The 26,355-nt window shown below is 37.5% G+C and overlaps 1 protein-coding gene across 3 annotated transcripts; it reads right to left on the bottom strand.

Moving 5' to 3' along the window:
- Nucleotides 1-511: 511 nt before the first annotated feature.
- Nucleotides 512-26,072, bottom strand: LOC109085177 (myoD family inhibitor). 3 transcript variants are annotated; one of them, XM_042766283.1, is made up of 5 exons: nucleotides 25,572-26,072; nucleotides 24,807-24,940; nucleotides 14,619-14,756; nucleotides 2,398-2,673; nucleotides 512-2,260 (listed from the first exon to the last, which is right to left on the bottom strand). In XM_042766283.1, exons 2-5 carry the CDS (start codon nucleotides 24,907-24,909, stop codon nucleotides 2,007-2,009), a joined length of 771 nt encoding a protein of 256 aa, XP_042622217.1. In that variant the 5' UTR covers nucleotides 24,910-24,940; nucleotides 25,572-26,072; the 3' UTR covers nucleotides 512-2,006. The 3 variants fall into 3 exon arrangements, with proteins under 3 accessions (XP_042622217.1, XP_042622218.1, XP_042622219.1); XM_042766284.1 differs by lacking the exon at nucleotides 25,572-26,072 and having other exon boundaries at nucleotides 14,619-14,758; nucleotides 24,807-24,941; XM_042766285.1 differs by lacking the exons at nucleotides 24,807-24,940; nucleotides 25,572-26,072 and adding an exon at nucleotides 24,652-24,776 and having other exon boundaries at nucleotides 14,619-14,758.
- Between the last annotated feature and the right edge of the window lie 283 nt (nucleotides 26,073-26,355).

Here is a 26,355-nt window from a genome sequence, read left to right as displayed (position 1 = left end):
AGGTAAGAGGCAAATTTAACAAGAGATGTAACAGAGAAGGCCTTATCACACATTGCACTGTTGCCTTGAACAGACATTCCTCTTCAACGACTTTGGCAGCCCTTTAAGAGCCTATTAAACCACACTGTTTTCTGTTGCCCAAGCCTCACAGAGCTTTCTTGGGCAACAGAAAAGAGGTTGAAGGCAATGCCTGTCCAAACAGCAGTCTTTTACACATAACTTCACACAGCTAATAGCAAAATAAGATGAAAATATGTGGATTACACGTAACAAATGCTAACAAGATGCCACTGTATATGATCTGATTCGTTGTAAGCAAATAAAGCAGATATTGTTTAGAAAACTGATGTATTTCCCAGCATGAAAGGACCTTAGACCAGTGGTTCTTAACTTTTTCTGACTTCAAGGCCTTTTTTCGTTAAAGACAATATTTAAAGGCCTATATAATTTAATGTACTTCTGGTACTTGTACTGTAATTAAAATAAACCAAAAAAATATATATATATGGTGTCAGTTTAATGTTGTACATCTTTATTTATTTATTTAGCATTTTAATTATTATTAAAAATAAGTTTAAACTAAATTTAAATTATGTGAACCATTGCCTTTGATACATTTTGGAGGTTGACCTCTGATGCCAGACAATTGGATTCCTTGCTATAAAAAAAAATACAAAAAAAAAAAAAACCACCACCACGTATAACAGTGATATATTTCTTTTATCCTGTTATTTTATTCCATTACTGTACAATATTGTCCAGTTACAAAAGTATCCTGTCTACTCCAGTTTTATTGCAAGCAAGAATAGAGATTTGTCCTTAAAATGTAAACAATTCAAATCAACGCACTGCTTTCGCCATCATTCTGTGAGATCATTATGTACAGGTTATGATTTATATTATGGGCTGTTGATACTCAAGACTACATATGCGCTGCTCTAAATTTAGACAGTAAGGAAACCTGTTTTTTTGAAAGGATAAAATAATACTGCTAACACTAGGCATTTACTACATCAAAAAAAAAAAAAAAAAAAAACAATAGGTAGATACATAAATTTAACATTTAGATTCAAACAACTGATTTAAATGGAAAGTTTTGGAATTACAAGACAGATATTTCACATTGGAAAAAAATTACGGAAGCAATTCACAACCGCTTACAGTATAATATTCCAGTATGTAAGAAAATTGATTGATGAAGTAAAAATGATAGAAAGAGTGAGAATAAGAACATCACATGACCAAATGTAGAGACTGACATGATTCTTTTCACGTTTATATACAATCTAAGATACAACTGTAGTATGGCACCATATATTAAATAGACGTCTTTCTCCCACTCGCATACATCTATGAGTTTCACACTCACAGTTTATGGCTTTTGTAATCTTCAAAGGACTACACCAGTGTTCTACAGTAAGTGTGCGTACCGAGAGGTGATATTTGGGAACAATGTTACAAAATAGCGCTAGTGTTGATTGTGTATGTGATCTTTGGATAAATCTTCCTTTTAGGATACTGTATTGTTTTTCGACAACAGATCTGAGCTGCAATTCAAGCTCTTTTACGGTGTGCATTATTGTGGAATTCTTAAACCACTGGATGGCTGTGGATTGTGCATTTATCAAAAGTTTGGCACTAAGACGATTTCAAATAACTAACAAACACTGACATTTACAAACCATTTTTTGGCTTTTCTCAGTGGCCTCATAAGTCTTTTGGATGTTTTTGTATTCAGCATCATGCCAATGTAGACTCAATGAAACATTTTAAGCAGAAACCAGTCCCGAAAGAGTTCATATGTATAAAGACTATTGCAGAATATCACCACTAGTGTATGACGCCCTAACCCTTTTCCTAGCAAGACAGTTCAAAAGGAAGCTACTAGACTGTAACTCACAACTCCAACTAGGTTTGCACCCACTCCAGAACATCGGATGTCATTCTTTGCTTGTTTCTTCCCAAGTCCCAAATCAGTGAAAGAGGCAGCGCCCCCTATCGGAGTCTCAGGAGGAAAAGCACAGCCCACAACACTCCATGCAGATCTCCAGACAGTCTGCAGACTCGCAGCACGCGTCAATGATGCCACAGTCCATGTCACAAGGCAGGTCACAGTCGCCACATTCCTCTGAAGCGCAGCAGCAGCAGAAGCACGAGTCGTCTGATGCGCAGGAGCCACATGTGGCGCAGTCCAGCACGATGTTACACAGTGTGAGGAACTCGCAGAACAGACAGGCCAGGATGCAGTGGACACAGCAATCTGGACACAGCACAGAAAGTTAGTCACAACAGAAATCTCATTGGCTAGTGATGGCTATCTCCGTCAATCAAACTTCCTGCAAATGAAAGAAAAGTGTACAAACAATCACGGTTATTGTGCAGTGAGGTCTGACTCACCATCCTGGGCCTCTGTGGGGATCTGGGAGCTGTTGGATTTGGAGCTACCTTTGCTCCTCTTGCTGCTCTGACTGTTGATGGATGGGTTCGACTGCAGTTTCTTGGGGTTTTTATGGGCTGTGGATGAAGATGAGGAGGATGACGAGGTGGCTCGTGAAAAGGTTCCGTTTCTAACCCCATTGCTGTGCGGCTTGCTGTCTCTCCTCAGCAGCGCCGCTGTTTCAGTCGAGTTAGATAGCGTGGGGTGTATGGGCATAGATCGTGCCTGAGGTTGATCTGAGACAGAGAGAGAAAGAGAGAGAGAGAGAACAGACAAAAAGGTGAGCAGGGTTATAGTTGCGTTTTATACCAGCTTTTTCTGCTGCTGTGTAATTATTCTCCTTTTGCAGCCTAAGGATGTGTAAAAGAAAAACAGCAGCTGCATATTTGTGGCTAGAAGACTTTGTTAGCATCTTGTTACTTCAAATGGAATTAACTATTTCCTCACATGTACCAATCATCTTTCAAAAAAGTGCCTGAGGCAGATTCTTGTGTAATACCCAAGAACTTTACTTAAAGATCCCACTGTACAGAAAGGGAGAGGTAGTGTGCTTAATTGTAAATTTGACCCATGCTAGCAAAATCAGTCGGAATGAGAAAATTTTCAAAAATGAGATTCATATTCTACATTTAAATACCTTCAGAATTATATATAACTTGTTGGAATCGCACCAAAAATGACTGAGCTACAGCCGTTTTAAAATCGAAAGAGTCAACAAAGTTAATTTTAAGAAAAATCGAGTTACCTGCATATATTTTTTACTAAATTATTATTATTATTATTAAATTAAAAATATTAAAAAGTGTGAACTTTTTGCTACTCTAAATCAGAGACTATTAAAACATCTGTCATATGTGTAAGATCACAAAACTAGTCTAACGAGGCTTAGGAAACTTAATGAGTATATAAAAAGCACATTAAAAATCACAATGTTGCTTAATTTTATAAATCACCAACAAAACCAGCAAATTCAATTCATCTCCCAGTCCTACTTTTTTCAACAGGTCAACCACAGGAGGAAACAAGGGCAAGCCTGACTGAGATTTATTCCAAAGTAGGGTTTGTTTCTGGGAAAGAGCCTTCAGTGTTCAGTAGGGACAGGGGTCCTGACGGGAAAAGCACATGTGTTAACAATATCAGCTTGATGCTTGCTGGTCGGCAGTGAGCATGGGGTCTAGACTGTTGATATGACTAGACACAATGATATGGCTCATGATTTCAGATTCACTGTCTTAGTTACTTTATCATTTTCATCTGTCTCTTCTACAGTTTGTTTACTCATAATGTTTCCTTTATTTTTGGTTCTGTATCGTTTCAGTGTGATGGCTTTCCCCCCAACCAGCTTCAAAGGACCAAAGAAAAACAGTCCAAAACAAACAGACAAGCAAACAAACAAAGAAACAGGAATTAATAAACTGAGATCAAGAGACCAGAATAGATTTGCATATCATGGCTTCAGAGTTGCAGGAAGAGTACACAAAGGAACAAACAACCAAAATGAGATCACCGCTACGCTTCATTTCCCACAGAGAGCAAATGACAAGACAATATACACAAATCAAGCAAAGGAGCAGAAGTTGCAGGAAACATTTCTGTGTGCCTCGAAAATGAAAATGAAAATGAAATAAAACCACAGACATCTAGGGGTCCAAACAGCAGAGATTTTATAGTAGAGGATGGCTTTAAAATAAATGCAATAATCAAGCTCTACAGTAAAGAGTCTGAAACATGCAGCAGACTAACAGCCTACTTTCTCTAATGTAACTTCCGAAATATACTTTTTTTTTCATCTGATAAACATGCTGTAACATATTCCAAAAAAATATTGAATTAATTTTTTAATTATTGAGAGATTAATGGGAGCGGTGCATGGACACAAATTTATTTGTATAGCGCAATTCACACATGCCGATAGTTCAAAGTTTTGCTTTAAATAAATTGGTTTACACTTGGCGTTTATGATAAATGCTCTTCATACTGAATGCCATTAAAATTTATGTTTGTTTTATACTTACGATTACAATTCCTGTTCTGTTCTAAAGACCGTTACATTTAAAGGATTTGTTGTGGAGTGAGGGGAACTAAATGGTTTATGATGTTTATGTTTGTAAACATTTATTTTTAATTATTGGCATTTTACATTATTTCTGAATATAATAATGAAATGTGACTTACAGCCAGGTGCAACCTATTTTCTAAAAAAATACGGTATCTGCAAACTTTCTGACTGCAGCCACTCTCTCTAAATCGAATGCCTCATAAAAGTCTGAAACATTTTTCAGGTCTAATTAAAAATAAATGCTTTGTTTCGGGCACAGGCACTGATTAAACAAATACTCAGTTAAGCTCTTGAATCTGGGCACCGTATGGGGGACAACTGTTTGAAAAGCACAATCCATGCAGGCTGCCATTGAAAACAAAAGAGTGAGCACAATGATACGCAGCGTTGCAGCCAGATCAAGGTAATGAAAACAAAAGGAGATGCATATCAGCTAAGTTATAATTACAGCGTCAGTCTTTTTGTGCACTGGGTGTGAGGATGAGGCCAAACGTTTGGCGTTCTGAAGTTCAGACACAGTCTCCCTGTGAGTTTACAGCCTACAAATGTTCTAGTGTTCCTCCACAAACTGCTCGTGGAGTTGACTTTGGCAAGCAGTCTACAGCACTTCATATATTTTACTCTTGAGCACTGCGAAAGACTAATTATTCTGGAAAAAAAGAAAAACTATGTGAAATGCAGACCTTCAGAGCCAAAGGAAATAAACCCTCAAAACAGAGAAAGGCTTAATGGATCTTTTATGTGAAATGTTTTGTTATATTTTTTTTGTGAATGATGATAGTATTTAATCCCATCTTATTGCTGCACTAAACATTTTCTTGACCTTAACGCACATTTCAGGTCACACAAACGACTGAAGGGAATATTAAGAGAGCCAGGGTTCATAGGAATACGTCTGGTGCCCATGCGGAGGCATGTGGACACGACAGAGTCCAGGAAAAACATACACAAACACACCTCGTTCTATTCACAGAGTTTGTTGGTTGATGGTTGAAGGTCCAGAAGACAGAACTGGCAATCAGCTACATTAGATAATGGCTGAGTGGACACATGCCCACAGTGTGCTGGTGTTGGAGCCTGGCCGAGGTCAGACCGCAAGAAAATTCATTCCGATTGGATATTTTGCCATTTCAAACATTACTCCAGATGTTAAGTTTGTTATTAAAAGATAACTTTATATAAAGTGCATTAAATGTCAGAGTCTATGAAAAGACTAAAAGCTAGCATTTCTTCAGAAGTGAAAGCAGATTCTTCTTTCAAGCGGGTAAACATCAACCTTGAGTCCATATGTTCCGTGTTAGATTGGTGGGGTGTTTCTAATGAACTTCCACCCCCATTGTTTGCCAGGCATTATTGTGTATAATCTTGAGCTTGCCAGCTCTAGATTGAAGGATCAGCCCTTCAGAAAAAGTTACAGTAAACCATAGAGATACATCTGACATTTGAAGCCGTGTGATTCTTTGCGATTCTTTCATACACAGAGAAAAAGTCAGTAAACCTGAAATACATCATCACCACCAGCTGCTGAGAGGTTCACAGCACAACTGTGGTCGGGCATCTATAATATTACCTTTACAACACATTACCCTTCAAAAGTATGGGTTAACTAAGATTTTATTTTAATAAATATTTTTTTGAGTGCCAAATCAGCAAATTAGAAGGATCATGTGACACTGAAGACTGGAGTAATGACTGCTGAAAATTAAGTTTTGCCATCACAGGAATAAACTACATTTTAAAACAGATTAAGATATAAAACAGTTATTTTAAACTGTAATGCTATTTCACAGTATTACTGTTTTACTGTATTTGTGATCAAATAAATGCAGTCTTAGGTAAGCATAATAAGATTCTTTTAGGAACATTAAAAACTATTTCTGACCCCAAAGTTTTGAACAGTAGTGTACAGGTGCATCTCAATAAATTAGAATGTCATAGAAAAGTTCATTTCAGTAATTCAACTCAAATTGTGAAACTTGTGTATTAAATAAATTTGTTTCTCAATGACTGAAGTAGTTTAAATCTTTGGTTCTTTTAATTGTGATGATTTTGGCTCACATTTAACAAAAACCTACCAATCTCCACAAATTAGAATACTTCATAAGACCAATAAAAAAACATTTTTAGTGAATTGTCGTCCTTCTGGAAAGTATGTTCATTTACTTTACATGTACTCAATACTTGGTAGGGGCTCCGTTTGCTTTAATTACTGCCTCAATTCTGCGTGCCATGGAGGTGATCAGTTTGTGGCACTGCTGAGGTGGTATGGAAGCCCAGGTTTCTTTGACAGTGGCCTTCAGCTCATCTGCATTTTTTGGTCTCTTGTTTCTCATTTTCCTCTTGACAATACCCCACAGATTCTCTATGGGATTCAGTTCTCGTGAGTTTGCTGGCCAGTCAAGCACACCAACACCGTGGTCATTTAACCAACTTTTGGTTCTTTTGGCAGTGTGGGCAGGTACTAAATCCTGCTGGAAAATGAAATCAGCATCTTCAAAAAGCTGGTCAGCAGAAGGAAGCATGAAGTGGTCCAAAATTAATTTGTAAACGGGTGCAGTGACTTTGGTTTTCAAAAAAAACACAATGGACCAACAGTGCGCCCTCAGATCGCACCCTCAGATCACTTGGACGTGGTTGTGTACAAGAGGTAAAAACAATATAAATACTGTTCGTTTTCTCAAACAAACCGCTCATTTCGTGTCTTAGGTCATCAATGTGTACTTACGATGGGGTATTGTTTAATTTGGACTTCTCTGTGCATGTTCTTTGAGGTGGTGACCATAGACCTGCATTAAATGACTGACAGACAAGATTTGGTTTGACCTAAACACAGTTTGACCTAAAAATATCAAAATTGAAACTACTGCGGAAACAAAGACACCTACATCTTGGATGCCCTTGAGGTAAGCTAAAACATACCAAAATTTATTTTTTTAAAGTGAACTATCCCTTGAATGCTCAGGAAACCACGAGTTTCACAATTTGAGTTCAATTACTGAAATAAATGAACTTTTACACAACATTCTAATTTATTGAGTTTGTGTTTATTAACAACCATAAATGTCTTTTAACACAGAATCCCAGATGTGCATCTCTTTTCTAAATAAGTGGTTCTTACAAATCACAGAGATGAAGGTACACAAATTTTGCGGCCCATATACATTATGGTCCAGAAAGAGCACACTTTAACCAGTATTCTGTACATAACTATTGACTAAATATTGTCTGATGATCTGTGTTTGCTAAAGTTACTTATGTAAAAAAAAAAAAAATACAGTACAAATGCTTTGTAGTTTCACTAAGTAGTGTTCAGTAAATATCTGGATATTGCTATAGGAGTGTTTGCAAAGGAAAATAATTCACACTAAAACTCAAGTGATGGTATAGCAATGCACAAATAAATGCATTTAAGTGTGAATATGAAACGTGTGATGAAGGCTACTTTATGAAATGAAAGTTCAACTCTTTTGTAAGTGTGGCTCACTCACTCACAAGATGGCTCAGAGAGATAAAAAATAAAAAAATAAAAATAAAAAAAAACTTGTTGGACAATAACACAATGGCTTTTCAAATCCAGCCAGAGAAAAATAAAACATTTTCAAGAAAGATTAAAACTTGTGTTCAGACATATACTCTTAAGAAACTGTTTCACAGGAGCACATTGTTTTCACAGTGACTCATCCAAACTTGCATTCAGAGTGTCTATTTCAAGGTTAAATAGATAGATTAGTGGCTCTTGGAACAGCGCTGTATTGTACACTGCTTGAGCTACACCCACAGCATTTCAGACTTTTTTGACCTAAATAAAAGTGCACACGCGGTTAAAGGGTGTAAACATATATAAAAACCAGTGGGCATTTTTTATTTTAATTTTTTTTTTTTGGAAAGTTGGTGGTCATGAATTGAATCCACAATAACATGGGGCATATTTGTGTTATCCTGGACTGCAGTTTTTGGATGAGGTATTTGACTCGGGGATGCAACTTTGTTTGTGTGCATTCGTGTTTAGGGCAGTAAACGCAGCGTCAGTTGGTCTCCTGGGCATCTGCCAGTAAGACAGAAATTTCTACAGAAGCCAGAAGTTTCTCTGCTGAGAATCAGAGGGCAAAACTATGATGTCTTGTGGTCTCATATTCAAAACAAAGTTCATATACATGCATAAAAACGTGACATGTTCACATACATTTCAAAGCTCTGACACATTGCCATATATTCATTTCACATACTGAACACAAAATCCTAGTCAGGATTATGGTGAAGGAAGTCGTTGTTGGGTTGTAGGTAAATCAATACTGAAAGAGACTGGATGTCCACCTTCTATTAATTCAATCAGTTTTCATTATTTACCATGCACCCACAGAACACAAGAAAAAAGGGAGAGATGGACAGAGTGAGAGTGTCAAGAAATGGATGTGTGGATGTGAAGCTGATGACAAACGACAAGAAGAAAATCAAAAGGGAAACAATTCTTCATCTTTCAGAGAGGCTTTACTGAAGTTCTCTCATCTTTAAATAGTCTTCCGCTGCTAAAATAATAGTCCTTCAGTGCATTACTCCGCAGTCTGAAATCATCTGCGGGTGGGGACACTCAGATAAGGGGTGAATCATCCTCAGGTTGCTTGTAAAAAAAAAAAAAAAAAAAACAAAACAAAAAAACAATGTAAAAGTATATTTCATAAAATTATATATTTTCCAAAATCATCCATAAAGCACATGGATCAGCAGCTCTTAGCATCACCCATTCTATCCTTATCTAAAATGCAAAATTCAGGCCTGAGATGTCAAGTTTCTCTAGGTGTGCAGATCACTCAGGACCCACTATATCATCTGAACATGTGGCTTTCTGGGCCCCTGAGACCCCCAGACGTCAGCTGCATTATCTCACCTTAAATTCCCTGCCCAGGGCCCCTGGTTTCCCATAACACCTCATTTAAAGTCCCCCACTGATCCAAACAGCCATGAGTAACACTATCTTTTGTCTAAAACCCGCAGGACCACAGAAGCCAGTGAGTCAGCACTTTTTCATTAATACAAAATGAAAACACAAACACATGAAATCTTCAAGAGCAACAAGCTTTCAAACATAAATGATTATCTGTTCTTACTGAGAAATGTTCAGCTGAAGACACAAAATAAATAAATAAATAAAAATAATGTGTAGGACAGATGGTGCAAATAAAAGCACCATATCTTCACACCAGTGAAATGGAAATCCCCTACTTTTTAAACAAGGACGCCTGTTGTCGGTAAAACTGAAAAGAAAAAGAAAACATCCAAATGTGGCAAGGGATAAATGATATGGCTCTTTGAAAAGCAAAGCCAAATTTTACAGGGTGGCCTCAAACAAAAAATACAGCATACAGTATGTTCGCAAGAGACCAAGTAGTCTTTAATCCCGTTCTGCCTGAGCTCATTTCAATGACAATCTCCAGTGATGAAGACTCTAATCAGAGAATTTTTAAAGCTGTAATTTAAGCCTGCATTTTTCCCTCTTCCTTTAAGTCATTTATTTCCCCTCTGAACACTTATAATAGACGATGTGATGAGTGAGACACAGGAACTGAGCTTTAAGCCCTGCTGAAGCTGAATAATTCAATAAAAATGCCAGAATGGGACTGAGAGACAGGATATGCAATGAGACCATTCTCTGACCAATTTCAATTTTTATCAAGCCATCTCAGAAACCGTTTTCCTATACAGTATATGGACCTCCCCAGTCATAATTTTCCTAGCTAGCCTTCTGACAATCATTTGAGAGGTAGTCACTTGATCAGTTCAGAGGTAATGCATTGATAAAATATCTTGAAATGCTCCTGCTAATGAGAGTGTATGAGGGGGATGAGTGATTGTACTGATGCACAAACAAACACAACAGTCTAGCCTGCCAGTACTGATTACTGTCATTATGTTATTGTATCACACAGGGGGAGTTTGAAAACCAGATGTCCCAGGCAAATGAAATGGCTCTTCAGAAAAGCCATGTCTTTAAATTTACCCTAGGGCTCAACATAAGGATGACCGAGTGGCCCAGGGCCAATGTCTGAGTTTCAGGCCAGTTGACAGAACAATCACTTGCCTTTTAGTTGCCATGTATTGGTTTTGAAACAAAAGAGCACCTCTTATGGAAACGGTCACATAGAAGTTCATTCGATCTTTAAGACCAAATAGTCTCTTACTTAGATTTCTGCAATACTTATATAAATATATTTACCAGAACTTGAAATACTGCATATTAATGAAAATGATGGATAGTGAGCAGTTTTTTTTTTTTTTTAAGCAACCAACAAATGGTGTTGTAAAAGCAATCTCCACTAATATGACATCAACACAGACTCTGCTAGAAGACCTGAACCCATGTTTTCACTCTCTTTTCCACTTCTCAATCACACTAGACACAGATTCAAACTAAAAAAAAGTGAATTTTTACAGCCTTTCTGCACTCTCACAGCCTGTCAAAGGAATTCAATCCGGTGCAGCCCTGCTGATTTAAAGGTCTATCAGCATGCCTACTGAGCAGTTCAGTGTGTGTTCTTGGGTGTTTTGTGTTGTGTACCCTGTGCTAAGTGATTGCTTGTGAATTTGAGAATCGACCACTTGACTTTGTACAGTTAAGGTTTATAAGAGTTATTGTTCTTTGATCTGGGGGAAAGAGAACAGGTAAGCAAGTCGCACAATATACATATTGCCTGTAGTTATCAAGTGTTAGATCACACTAGGCAAGGAGTGTGCGCCAACCCTTGTATTTCTTGTGTTGTGTATGTAGAGTAGGTTATATATGGTGTCATATGCACCGAAGATTTTAATTTTTCACATTTTTGTTTTGGGAAAATAGTTTATGGGAATCGTTTTGTTTTGTTTGTTTTGTTAATTTGGCACCATTCTAGTTCCTTTTCCACTCAGTTAACTATTTCTTTTTTTTTTCCTCTCGTTTTTTTTCTTTCTTAAAATTGTTGCATTATAAATAGCTCATACACTAGTGGCTTTGGCTTATAGTCACCAAACACCTGATTTAGCATTATTTTCTATTTGCCTATGGTTCTTTCTACTTCCTCCACTCTTTCCAGCAACAATAACACAACTAAATGCTACGTTCTATCCAATAGACCTCTAGAGTTTGTAAAATGTCCATTTAGTTATGCAATCGTAATGCTGCCTTTTTTATGGCCATTTTAAAAAATGTGCAAGGAACAAAAAGCCAAGAAATGCAGGATGCATAAACTCCTTTTTATGTTTTCTTGTTACTGACGCGGAACGCTGGGTCTTTGTGGGGTCTTAAACATCCCGATGTGCTGGCCAAGCATTTACACAAATCGGCCTGTAGAGAGTCTCCATTGCACCTCACCCAGCTCATTACTGGGAACTTGTAGACAGGTAATGTCGTACCATCAAACCAAATCTACACATTATGACACACTAAGGTGTCACAGATTTGTGGAAGTGGGCAAACATGAGCTGTGCTTTCAGTATCATTGCCATATGAGCAGTCAACATCCACCAGGTTAGTGTGATCACAATCCACATGCCTTCAAGACAATTAACTTAAGTGAACATAATTTTTCTAAATTAACTGTTGCTAGACTGTGAAGAGACAATGAGATCATGTTACAAGCTTTTCCGCTCTCAAAGTCTCTGCAAGAATTGCAGTCACGGTACTTGCAACCACTGCAACCAATTTTGTTTTTAGTCTGTGCCTCGGTTTCCTGCAAGATAAAGTTTAGCTGGTTGCATGCTCAGATGTACTGTAATGGTCTCCAGGAGGAGGTGAAGGTGAGAGAGGAAATGGCCACAGAGCCCAGCTGTAGACGCCCCAGCACAATTATTCCTGTAAATAAGCAGCAGTAGGTGTCTGGAATGTGTCAGAACACAGGCTCAAACTGGACAACCAGAGCACGACCTCAAATACCACACACACAGTGAGGGCCTGTCCTTAGCATACTTATTCTTGGTAAGTTTTACATAACCTGAGACTGTGTGCAAACATGCTCATGGCTGTGATGGCTGTCTCTTTGGGGTCCTGCACAGATCCATTTATTCATCATGGAATAACACTTACAGGAAATCACAGTCAGCTTTTTTTCCCAGCAATAACTGGTAAAAGCACCAGTGACATGGGGCTTTGATGACTTCTTCTAAAGCAGCTTGCATTTAGCCATCAGTGGAAATTTTCAGATTGTGTCTAAAATCACGCCTTTGAGTTTAAATACAAATGTGAAATATTAGTTGCTTTATACAGTACTGTTTGAGAAATTACATTTTTTATTCAGCAAAGATGCATTCAATTTATCAAACGTGCCAGTAAAGACATTTACAAGGTCCAAAAAATGTATATTTAATAGAAATGCTGTTCTTTAACATTATCAACAGTAATAAGGAATGTTTCTTGAGCACCAAATCAGCATATTAGAATGATTTCTAAAGGATCATGTGACACAAAAGACTTGAGTAATGGCTGCTGAAAAAAGAAGCTTTGCTATCACAGGAATAAATAACATTTTAAAATGATTAAAATAAAAAAAAGCTCTTTTAAATTGTATATTAATATAATATTAATGCGAAAAGTAAGCTGAAAGACCATGAAACACTATCACCAATATATGCCTTGGAGAGCAATAAGAAAGCTGGCATTGACTGCCAAAAGCACAATGTTATAACTCACCTGGCACTGTTGCCAAGGCAACATCACAACAATAGCAGTTACCTCCATAAATATCAAATCACAGTTATTAAATAAGGCAAGTATGGGTCATTTCACACTCCTCTTAACCAACTTCAGCCGACATGAGACCCTCTGTCATTGTCCTGCCAAAGTGAATCTATGAGAAAAAGTGACAGTGACGTGACATGTCTGGGTTCTTACAGCCATATTTCTTAAACCCTGCATTTTACAATCTTTGCTCTACTGTTTTATGAATGTATTTAATACACCGAGTAGATAAAAATGAACACAGCTGAGTGTGTGATTAGTCAATGTGTTCATTATGTGTATGTAGTTATTTCAGGTTATGGGTGGGTATGCTGTCCCAGAGGGGACTGTGATGGTGTGGCTCAGTAACAGGACACATCAACAATCTACCCCTTAGTCAGAAGACTTAGTCACAGCCTTCTGACTAGTACACACCCAGTCTACATCTACACACAATCAGAGACACACTACAGACTCCTTAGCACTGGTACACACGTCACTGCTTCATCTCCAGAACATTTGTTGCTCAAGATTTTACTATCATTCAGAGCCCTGCAGTTAGTGCACTTGCTCTGAGCTATTGAGATGATGCACCGATATACTATATGGGTGATGTCAAACCCTGATCCCATTCTCCACACCATTTCCTGTCCTCTCTAACGTCCTACAAATATGGCAATACAGAAAGATTTCACTGACAAACCCAAATTCACCAGAGGCCTCATTTATAATTATGTGTGTATAATAATCCTATAAAAATTTCCAAAATGTTCCTATTAATGATTCAAAAAACATCCATACACAAAATAAATCCATACCACTTAATAAATCACAGTTCATCTGCACACAATTCTGTAAAAAAAAAAAAAAAAAAATGTCAGAATTGAGATTTTCTGATTTTTTATTTTTTTTGGTCAGATTTTCAAAAAAATTGTACGATGAATTGTGAGATGAAAAGTCGCAATTGTTTTTTTTTTTCTACCCAATGGCAGAAACAAGTTTTCAAACAAAGCAGTTGCTGATTTGTGCATGTAATTAATTAATTAATTAATTAATGCATATTGTGATATTCATATATTCTGTCTATTCATCTTTACATTTGAACATTTTTTAATAAATAATGCATGTTGGTGTAGGAATAAGACATTTTTACAGCATTTTTTTGCCTTTATAAATCCTAATTTTTCCTCTCTTTTGACATAGGATGAAATACACAGAATATAGAATCAAATCCTAATCAAATTGTATGTGCGTTTTATAAACAAGGCCCCAGAATCTTTTATAACAGAGACCTTAATATCTCTGTCCATCTGGCCAGTGTTGTCAGTCCTAATTTCCTCATAGTTTCATCTGTTTCCATAACAATGGAACAGACAAACCAAGTACAAACAATCTGTGAATGGCTGCTGGGTAACATAGTCCAATTGTTTCATGCTTACATGTTATACTTTTGCCAGGAGTGCTAGTGAGGTCCAGTTGGGACAAGCTGTTGTTGTTGTTGCCATTCTCCACGTCTCCTGTCTTTTCCATGGGTGGGGTGTTTGAATTTTGTGCTTTCTGCTCACCGGTTTCATTCCCTCTGAGGCCAAAAAACACAAACAGAGGAGAAAGAAAGAAAAAAGTTATACAGAGATTTACACAGGGCTTCACCATCATATCCATTTCTAAAGTGTCATGAAGCAACAACAGTACAATGTGGATGCTCAGTTTGGAAATGTGTTTATATTTGCACCCGCTATTTTGCTAGATCATCACTTTGCATGCACGCTGTGCTCAAGTATCTGTGAAAGCGCATTCATGCAGTCAGCAGCATGTGTTTGTGTGTCTGTGTTTTATAAGTTAGCGCTGGAGCCAAGTGGTCTTATTATGAGGCCATGTAATTATACAGGGCTGTCTGAGGAGGCTAGAGCAGCATGACATCAAAGAGGGTCAGGACTGGGTCTTAGGGATGAGAAGCACTGTGTTTAGCTGAACTGAGTGCAACGGAGCTCTGCTCTGTCCCATACCTACCCAAATGGAAGCCAGCTGGGCTTTACTGGCAGTCTGATAAACACACAGCATCTCTTGTGGAACATCAGTCCACTACTCTCTGTTTATTTCCTTTAGTGACTCTCTGCCTCGTTTTGCTTTACTTGATTTTGGCAGACTCTAGTTTCTACCTTTTTTGTGTGATTTTGTGATGTGCCGAAGGACTTCTATCTTATAATTTTGTTGACAAGAGGATTGCCTTTTTAAAGAAATTACATTAGCAGGGTCAAGATTGATGACAACTGATTAGTCATCCAACAAATGTCTATTAGGAGTTTTGCATGGTAAAACCCTCTCAGAAAGGTTTTATTTTGATCTGTAAAGCATTGCAGATACAGCATTCAAATTGATGTCTTTTTGTCATTGCATAGAGTTATAGAATTAATGTTTATTTGTTTTTGTCATTGCAAAAGTTTATAATCTATTTTTTTCAACTATTAAAAACCATGTCCAACCAGTGTCAGGTCAACCCGAAACTAACCTGATAATGGAGTTTTGTCATTGCATAAATTATTTTACTAGTTGCTCCGGCAAGACTAGTCAATTTAAAAAAAAAAAAAAAAAAAAAAAATATTGCACTTATAGTAAAAGTCCTTGGTGAAAAAAAGAGAGCCAGAAAGAAAAAGAGAAAAAAGGGAGAGGGGTGAGTTTGAGTGACAGGGATCTTGACCTATCAGTATCAGACAGATCAGCTGCTGACAGAACTGTAACCATTTGCTCTTATTTATTTTCTCTACTAAACTCTTTTACCTCGGAGCAGGCAAACAAAGATGACTCACGAGGGGCTTCCATCCCCCATTTCCTCAAACAAAACTCCAACAACAGACAAATTGTCAGGGCCTGACCTCATAGCTCACAGAAACGTCAACATTCTCTGCTTCTCAACTTCAATGACAAAGTACAGCTTGTTTGCAACACTTCATGCCAGCAGCACAAATATCCCCTGACACTTTGCCTGCTGAGGTCTCAAAGCATCCTGTGGTTCTGTGTAGACCCCTGGGCCTATCCTGTATGTGGCTGTGTAGTAATGAAGGAGCTGGAATTGGTAAGTCCACATCTGGAAGCAGCTGCTGACAGAGCAGAAAGTGTCACAATAACAGCAGCAAAAGTCCCCAAAATCTATCTCTAACCATGACACAGAACGTGCGAGCCTATAAAGCAAAAAGCAGTTTATTTTTTTTCAAAATATTATTCAAAATATTTGACAATGAAATTCTGTGATTGACCAATCAGAATCAATGTACTCCAGAAAGCTGTGTTATAATACACACTCAGTTATTAGAGTGAAGCAATACAGAGACAAAGAAAGGGAAAAGTGAGAGAGTAAAACCTGCAGGGTCCAGAGAGTTATAAGCTGATGTGGGTGAGTGTTAGAGCAGCGCTGGAGCTGTGGACAGACAGGGATCACATTTATGAACCATTTTAGCTTTAAAACATAGACCACTGAAGCCTGCCTCAGTAACGCTACTGAATAGAAGTCTGCTTATATACCGCTCTGGCACTGAAGCGTGTGTCAGCTCCTTCTGTTCTCCCATTGCAGTGGATCACTGAGCATTAGCAACTGGATCCCAGCAGTTATCAAAGGCACAGCTTTAATTCCTCATCATAATCAAGGCGTACAGCAGGCAGGGGAGATTTACTGCGCAGGCATCAGAGTTTCAGCTCAGCCTTCCATATTATGTGGTGAGGAATTTCAAGAACCCGCACTTAAAAATCTCAGCAATTACGCCACGTTTGCGAAATCAGATCTCTGGGTTAACGATCTAGGGCTTTAGACACACTAGTTGTTTTAGAGCTGGTCAAGTACATTACAAAATAAATACAAATTTGCAAAATGTGATGGACTATGGTGTGTCTATAGGATATTACTTGTACACAAAACATGTGTGGAGCCTAGAGGCAGAAAATGTGTGGAAAGTTTACTTGACTTGTAAACACAGCACATACATTTCCCAGTAAACAACATAAGAACATAGGAATAAAAATATAGGATGTGGGTAATGGTCATAAAGATGTTATGGAATTAAATGCATTGCACTGCATTTAATGTACAACAGGAATGAGGTGTATTATGGTAAAGATTACTTGGAAAAATGTACATCAGCATCTGATTGGTACAGTCCCAGTGAAGTTTTAAAGCAATATTCTGTAGTACATTGGCAAACATGTCTAGTTCACCCAAAAATGAAAACGACATCAATCATGTCATTTCAAACCTGTGTGATTGTCTTTTTCAGTGGAAAACAAAAGCAGATGTTTTGAGTATAAAGTATAAAATCCCCAAAAAAATGACACACTTCACCTTTATCAAGTGAGCAGAATGACGAATGTTCTGCAGGTGTGTACAACATCCAGTTACCAGGCCAAGACACTCATCCATGGCTGATTCTGAGTCACTCTGCTTGCCTCAAAGTTCTCCATCTCTCTCAGTGTCTCTCTTTTTCTCAATCTCTTTCTCTCCTTTCTGTGGTTTTGCCTTATTTACTCCTGAGGTCTGGGAGCACACATTGAGACTTTCTATAATCTTCAAGCAGTCAGGTATGAGGTCTGGTATTAGAGCAGCCATGTGGCTTTACAGGGACACTTTGAAATAGTCTCAATCCTCAAACCCCAGCCTTTCTTTATTCTGTGCCCCTACTAATGCTCTTTCAGAAGAGACTGACAAAAGAGAAAGAGAGAGAGACTGACAAGAGACTTAGAAATATTTCACACCCCTACACATCTCAGTGGAATAGCTGAACTTAAGACTAGGCGAGAGACATGCTTGAATTAGAACTTCCTCCAACTCTGGTATCCAGAACTTCTCCTTTGACTCGATGAGACCTCCCCTAACAGCGATGACTGTAAATTCAGCTTTTAATGGACTACAAGAGATTACACCATTTGAAAAGGTACTTTCTCTTGTGCAGCAGCAAAAATATTATCCCTTTCAATCCAGAGAAAATTTGCAGAGTTGAAGTGTAAAACTTGCATCTTTACGGTTCAGAGTGTGCCTGGAGAAAAATGTATTGGAATAACACGACAAAGAAAACTGTTAAATATCAGGCAATCTCAAAGGCGGGCCTAGAGGAGCAGTGCACCGGCCACTTGTGTTGGGAGTTAATTACTTGTCATTATCCTGCCTAATTAAAACCATCACTCTTTAAAATCCACCGAGGATGATATCATGCTAGCACAATGCGAGGATGGGAAAAACAAGGGGGAGAGGTAAAAGAAAAAAAGTACAGATGAAATGAAAGGCATAAAAATTAGGTCGATTTTATGCAGCTGTAGGCTAATATTATCATCGGCTTCAGGTTTGGCAGACAGGGTCCGCTGTAGCTCTGCAGGCATCTGGAACAATGTGCTGGCCACGGGGCACAGAGAACAGAGGAATACATTGGGAATTTCGACCGCTAAAGAATGAAACTACGCTGCAGGCTACGTTCCTGAAATTCACAACTGGTGTACTTTGAGATCACTTTGCAGGGATCGACATTAACGCTTGTCCGCTTGTCCGGGACAAGTGGATTTTGTGAAGGGGCAAGTGAAAGAGAATTTTACTTGTCGACCGGACAAGTAACCTGATTAAAATTTTAATAACAAATAATAACTAGGGCAGCACCAAAACTTTGGGGAGAATGATTCTGATTATATTACTTTGAGTGTAAATGGTGACTAATAACGGATAATGTATTAACAGTATCAAGGTCACGTCAGTTGAGGCTCGTGCAGCCTGTCTGACTCGCGGAGAAATCAAAACTTTAAGCACAACAGCACACACAAAGAAACATGAACAAACATACGGTAGAAAAAAGATAATTATTCTATATAAGAGTGATGTTTTCCTGACTTTCAGCTCGATTGCAAATGTGATAATGATTTTATACAACTTTAGTTAAATAAACAAGTAATATTAAATAACTGACTTATATTTTAGACACATTATTGATAATTTTTGGCAAAGCCACAGCAGAACAGCCACGCATCTCCGAGCAACACACAACAGTCTTTCGTTACTGAATGATTCAGCATTTTTGAACGAGTCAATGATTCAGTGAGCCATTCATAAAGACAGTCACTTGCTTCATTTATTGAATGAATCAACCATTTGAACAAATCAGTTGAATCAATGATTCACTCATTAAGATGGTGACTTGCTACCACCTACTGGTGGTTTAATTTCTTTAAGATACTTTAAAAGTATCATTGCATTTTTCCAACATTTCATATTTGTATGTTAAAAAAGTAAAACATTAATCTAATAACATTATTTATGCATCTGCAATTTTGAGTATATGAATTTATGGAACCTCTTATCTTCATTAAACAGTCTGAGTAAATACATCTAAATGAGACTTTCAATGCATCGTCTGTGTTTCTTCTGCTGTGGAAAGATGGAGTTTGTTGATACTGAGGCCATTTGAATGGTAACAATCATGTAGTGTCTTTTTATTCTAACTGAATGTATTGACAAAATTTAGGAATTAGACGTAAATGATGACATACATGTAATCAGTTTAGGAAAATATTGTCCTTCATAAAGTTAAAAAGTGTAACAGCAATCAATTTAAGGCATATATCACAAATATGCTGATTAAAGTTATACCTGATAGAGCACTGATGAGACTATTGCTTCAGAATAAATTACATTATGCCAAAAAAAAAAATGTGAATGACTGATTTACTTATCCAAAGGATGTGTCGAGCCCTGACTTTGAGAAAAGAAGGTGCTAAACACTTAATTTTGTGTTAAAATGCAAATATAGAGGGTGAAAACAGGTCATCAATGGCATAATCCAAATGTGTTGTACCATGTCTTCATAATGATGGATATTTGTCTCCCTAAAAACATTACGCAACGTGAAATGTAACAGAACATGCAGGGAGTTGCACCCATGTGGTTGATTTTTGCCTTGCCCTTGAGTCAGTCAACCTCAGTCATATAGTATGCTGCTCCCAGAAACAAAACCCCACTGACTGTTGCATATTTATTCACATTCATCTGTATCTTACTCAACACACTGCAACTGCATTAAGTGCTACAGGAAACAGGTGGTGCCACTTAGTGGAGCATCTCAGATGGATTAAAGCAGAGCCCCTCATTTAAAGCCCACATTCATCCTCCCCGTTACACATTTGTGAGCCCATCATGACTTTGACAATTTTTTTTAGCGATGACCCCTCAGGGATGTAATTAGGGGAGCAAAAAGGAAAATAATTAAGCAAATGTCTGTGGCTGATCCTCTGAAGAGACTTGCTGATAACTATGGTAACATCTTCACTTAGCTTGGCTCTGAAACAATAGAGTCTAATCTGGGCTTGTAAACTGGCCAAGAGTAAAAACACATGTTTAGGGGGGGAAGCTTCAAAGAACTGTTTGGAATTTATCCAAATTCACAGATTATTTAGCAAGTACAATAGAGGAGGGGGAAAAACACTGCAAGCTCATTAAAAAAGAAAATGTCTGGTATTTAAGAGGTTTTAGGGAGGATTTAACAGCACTATATCTTGTGCTTGAAAGTTTAAGTCAATAGGTTTTTTATTGACTTAAACTTTTGTGAGGAGATAGAACAGTGTGAAGAAAGTGGGGGGTCTGTATCTCTGTTTTAAGGCTTGGCGTCTTCGATGCATGGCATGCCACATCTCCTGGTTCTCTTGAACCCTTTCACGAGTAAGTTTAAAATATTCTAGCTGACCCACAAAAGTCTTTTTTAAACTTTATTTCTTTATAAAGATGCACCAAAAACACCCCCAGATTGTCATGGGGTAATGAACTTCAAATCATAAACAGGAACCACCAAAAATATTTTTAGAGAATAATATTGTGACACATAAATTATTTTTTACTACACAACCACAGACAGGAAATTTTAAGCATTCAAAACAACAACGTAAAAAAAAAAAGTTTAAAGTGGACATACGGTAACACACACAGTTTCTACCAATCTCATGTTAATCTTGAGTACCTATAGAGTAGCACTGCATCCTTCATATCTCCAAAGAGTATTTAGTTTTATCAGTTTTATAAAAGACACTAAGATACAACTGTGCCGCTTCTCCCCAAAAACAGTCAAGCTCCTTGAGGTGTGCCGTGGGTGGAGTTAAACTGTAGTGACTGTCTGCAAGCTGTGACATCAACATAAATAAAACAGGAACAAAAACCTATTGACTTAAATTAACTATGGCTAACGAATTAACGAATGAGGCACGTTGATGGGCGTGCTCTTGCTCTGGTTGATGAGTGCGTGTGCTCTTCCAGGAGAAGTGCCCATACAAGGAATTCTGCCCTTTATGGCGTCATACAGGGATATACTCGAAAAAATAACTTTACAAAACTTATACAAACCCTGAAGGAATGTTTTTGGCACAGAAATACTCTGCCATACGTCCAACTCACTTTTTGAGACTTTGGTTTAGCATGAGAAACCAACTCTTTAGCAGTGTAAATACACTTTAAGTCAGAATAGCATTAGGCATCCCCTTTAATAATCAATACTTTTTGCAGTTAAGGTGTCTAAATGGAATTTGTCAGTTGGCTTTAGTTAAACAGTTCTGTTTTCATTCTCAGAATAGTATTTTAATAAAGTATTTTTCTTGGTTCACACACATACATGGTTGACCTCAAATCACTTAGAGAATTTTTTTTTTTTTTTAAGAAATGAAAGGGAACCTAGGAAATGCTAATAAAAACTGTCCTTCAATCTATACAGTATATTCATTTAATTTAGAAATTATGTATTTTTTTAGTATTTATTTTATCATATTAACTGCACAGCTTTTACAAAGTTGATTATTAAAATTGTTGTCTATCACTAAATTGCAGTTGTAAAAAAAAAAAAAAAAAATTAAATCCCCAACATATAAATGCTTTCCACACCATTCACCACAGCTCTTTAAAAGATAATGCAAATGGTCCTATGAAAACAAGATGCACAGATATCATAGGAATTTGTTGTCCTCTTGCAGTCTCCCACATCTACAATAAATCTATGAAGTTCTGTTATATTTGCTCATCATGTAAAATACTGTTACATGATCTGTGGACACATTCATAAAGCTTAAAAACAAACAGAGCTCTGTCATCGCTGTCAAATCATAACTCAATTCAAGCAGAATCAAAGATGTTGGCAGTTTGTCAAGTTTCAAATTACACAAAAAAGCCTTTAGCCTTAATTCTTGCTGAACCTAAGGAAAAAAAGTTAGATTTTTCGAAATAGCAAATCCTTCAGTGTATCTAGCGAAAACAGCTTTAGTCATGCGCTCTGGAGAGCAGGGAGTTAGTGTGGATGTTTCATCTCCCACAGTGAGTCAGGCCTGTACACTGAACTATGGCACCAAAGCTACAGAAAGTCAATGAAGGCAGTGTTCAGCCTCGGACGGGTGCCATATCTGTAATCAGGGGGCCTCATGCAAGCTTGTGTTTTCATAAAGTTCTTTCGACTATGTGTAGATCATGTTGGACTTAACTCTAAAAATTAAAAAAGCAAAAACGTTTGCAAAATCATCATCCTTTAAATTGTGAACATTTAAATTTAGACAACTACAAACACCTTAAGCTAATGTCTAAAAGCCCCGAGACGAGAATTCCTCAAAGCCCAAGTGAATGTGCTTCATGTTGAGGTGCAAACCTCAAATATGAAGGAACAATTCAGAGCTAAATCTAATTAGCAGTTATTGGCCAGATTGCATATATGCCTGGGGGTCTAATTTTTACTGTGGCTGGCTTACCATGGTGACAGTCACACAGGAATCAACACGCTCACTGATTTTTGCAGCACTGTTATGCAAATGGAGGATTGAGCCAGGACTTGCCCTCTTCCTCAGTAAATACGAGGCCTCCGCCTGCGGATCTGATTCCTGTGGAGAGGACTGTATCAGTTTGCAGAGGTGGTGAGCTAAAAGCCACTTGTTGTTCGCGCACGTACATGTGTGAATACAAAAGTTCACAGGCCCCCAGACCAAAGATGTACAATTTTGGTTGTACACACAGGCCATGCATATTCTGCAGTGCCCTTTGTATAAAGCACCATGACTAATCAGGAACTTTGACCCCTTGCTACTAGGACAGTACGGCAGATCTGAAGAACATTTCCAAGAAGCTCATTCCTCCTCTGGAATTCAGAGACCCTCAATGCCCTACTGACAAACCAAAGCTCACTGAACCCCATTCACTGCAAAGCATGATGCCAAAGCTAAGCAAAGCACATATTCTTCAAACCACTAAATGCCTCACTAGCACTGTGAGTCCTGTTTGCAGACTTCCACTAGCCAAGCACAAAAACAATAGTGTCTACTCTTATTAGCTCTGTTCTAAATCTAGTGAGCTGCCATTCTGCCTACTGCCTACATACAGGAGCCTGCACCCAAAATGGAAGGGAATTCAAAATAGCCAATGCAAGTGAAAAAATAATTAAGATTCAATGAATTATATTTATAATATACACACACACACACATATATTTACAGCATACACTAATACACCAAAAAGAAACTAATTAGCTTTTTTAGGAAGAATGCATTAAATTGATCAAAAGTAAAGTCATTTATAATGTTACAAAAGTTTTACAAACAGTTTTATTTGTAGATTTACAAAAAAAAAGTTAAGCAGCATTCAACATTGATGATCATAATGATATTAAAATTATTTGTATTATTAGAAGGATTTAAGAATTGCATGACAATGAAGACTGAAGTAACGACTGATAAAAAATACAGCTTTCCAATTAGAGGAATACATTCTATTTCAATAGAAAACAGTTATTTGACATTAAAAATTTCACAATATTCTTCAAAATATCTTATATTATATTCTTTGTATATAATTATTTTTTTCTGTTTAGCAGGAGAATGAAATTCATACAGGTTTGGAACAACTTGAGGGTGATTAAATTATGAGAGAATTTTTATTTTGGGGTGAAATATATCTTAAAGAGTTTGGAAAAGTTTGGAAAAGTTTAGGAAGCAACATCAAGTTGCTTCCTACAGTTGTTGCTCACTAGGTTTTGGAACAGCTATTACAATAGGCGTCTTTTCTAAAAAAAAAAAAAATAGTGTTTTAGAAAATCATAATCATCTTGACCTTAGTATATTTGAATCTCATTACATTGTCGCCATCGCAGTGCATGGACCTGACCACAGCAAAGGATCAGATGAGAAGCAGACGTCTGCCTCCTAATTTTGAATGTCTGGCAGTCACCAAAGACAGACTGCATGGTCTGATACAGTTAAACACTGAGCGTCACATTATTTACAAAGATATACTGTATTTATCAAATTTGCGTTTTTAATCATTGTTCTGAATGGAATATATTTACAATCAACATTTCTGTTGCCATGTCATTTTTCACTGAGCTCAAAGCAATGCATTCTGGGATTGTCTTCTCCATGTAGGATACATAAGATAGTGCCATATAATTTGGTTTAAAAAGGGATCTTAGCAGGCAGTATAAATTAGTTGCCTACCTTTTGGAACAGCCTTCGTGTCGGAAGTGTCCCTATAATGCCTTAAACACCCTGAGAGGGAGTTCACTAGCTTTTGCTTGTGAAGTGTTCCTGATCCACTTATTAGAAATGTATTAAAGTCACATCCAGAGATCTGCTAACAGTGTCTTTTGTACCTGGACATGGCACGGTGAGAGTTTCCAGGGGCCGGCTGTCCAGTTGGGCTCCATCTGGAGGTTCGGTTATGCTGGCACTGGGGCTGTGGTCCTCCTTGGACATCTGTTCTGGAGCCAGGTGACTAGAAATTACCCTGCAAAAGAAACACAGATGAAAACATAGCTAAAGCTTGCGAACACACAGCTGTCCTTGTTCCCACTATCGCTTTCCCCTCCTATTGTTTGGCTCATGTCAGTGGGCCAAAGAACTTAAAAAACACCAGCGGCATGGGAAATAATGCTTGGCTGAAGAAGAAGAAACTAAAATGGCACAATGAAGTAGAACATGGCCAGAAATTATCAATATATGGTGCGCTAAGATACAATAAACTTGTGCAAACGATCAAGTCATTAACTAAATAAAGAAATAAACACAATTTTGATAATCAGACCATGGCATTCCTGTGGTGAAGATGGCATTTCAAAAGATTCTTTAATTAAAATGTAATGTGCAAAATGAATACTAATTTAGCTTCTTAAAACATGTACTTAAAGATTAGATATAGTTACTTAATAACTACTAAAAACTTAAATAATACGAACAATATTATAATAATCTTGCATGAATCGTGCAGCGCACACAAAACCGTGATTGTGTTTTCATGCTGTGGCGAGTCTCTGCACGCTCCTGCTAAAACTCACTCAAACCTGTTGATCGTGTCCACAGTTCACTTTATAGACAAACCTGAGGCAGAAATGTAAAACTTAACAGTCCAAACGTCTTACCCGTAACGGTCACGCGATACCAGTGTTGTTTCAATGTTGCATCTTTTAGGACTCGCGCAAAACAAACTTTCAAGTGTCCCGTTTAGCGGGGGGAAGTCTTTTCTTTCTCTTCATGTATCTCTCATTTCAAGTATTGGAGTTGTTTATTTATTTACATGAATTTTGACACTCGCTGATCCTCATTTGTTCATTTATCTCGCCATTTAACTCCAGCGTTGATTTATCTTCGTCTTCAAACTCTCTCAGAGTCAAAAAAACTTGACAGAAAACATCGTAAAGTAGAAAAAAAGAGCCTGTTATTTCTCACCACTCTAAAGGAAAACAAGAAATAATCAGATGTAAACGGCTATGAAAAGTTTTTTCCTCTCAAATCCTCCTAATTTCCAGAAATGATGAAAGCTCGCGCGCGGTCGCTCAGGACTCTCGCGCAGCAGCAGCAGCAGACGCGCGCTCAGATCCAGACTGTTCGACAGGAAATGACATTGAGGGCTGATTACTCTGACTCCCTGCAGGCAAGAGATGCCTGTACTCTACAATTATACTGATTACACTCTCCAGGACCACATTATAAACAAAAACACATCAATAGAAGACAGAAAAGTAATATATTATATTATAATATAATATAAAAAGGGAATAAAACACAAATATAATTACTATATAGCCTATATGTTTCCTTCTATTTTGCCTTTGTTTAAATTATAGTTTATATTTCAGTTTTATTTTGATAACTACACACACACACACACACACACACACACACACACACACACACACACACACA

Source organism: Cyprinus carpio, chromosome A11, assembly GCF_018340385.1.
Source record: "Cyprinus carpio isolate SPL01 chromosome A11, ASM1834038v1, whole genome shotgun sequence".
NCBI lineage: Eukaryota > Metazoa > Chordata > Actinopteri > Cypriniformes > Cyprinidae > Cyprinus > Cyprinus carpio.
The sequence above is the reverse complement of the archived record's forward strand: the minus strand, read 5'-3'. Positions and strand labels throughout refer to the sequence as shown.

Coding starts and splice junctions, on each gene's coding strand:
- LOC109085177 (XM_042766283.1), bottom strand. CDS start 24,909: ATGTCCAAGGAGGACCACAGCCCCAGTGCCAGCATAACCGAACCTCCA. Junction 2,674..14,618: donor TCCTGGCAAAAGTATAACAT/GTAAGCATGAAA, acceptor TCTCTGTCTCAG/ATCAACCTCAGGCACGATCT. Junction 2,261..2,397: donor CCCCACAGAGGCCCAGGATG/GTGAGTCAGACC, acceptor TGCTGTGTCCAG/ATTGCTGTGTCCACTGCATC.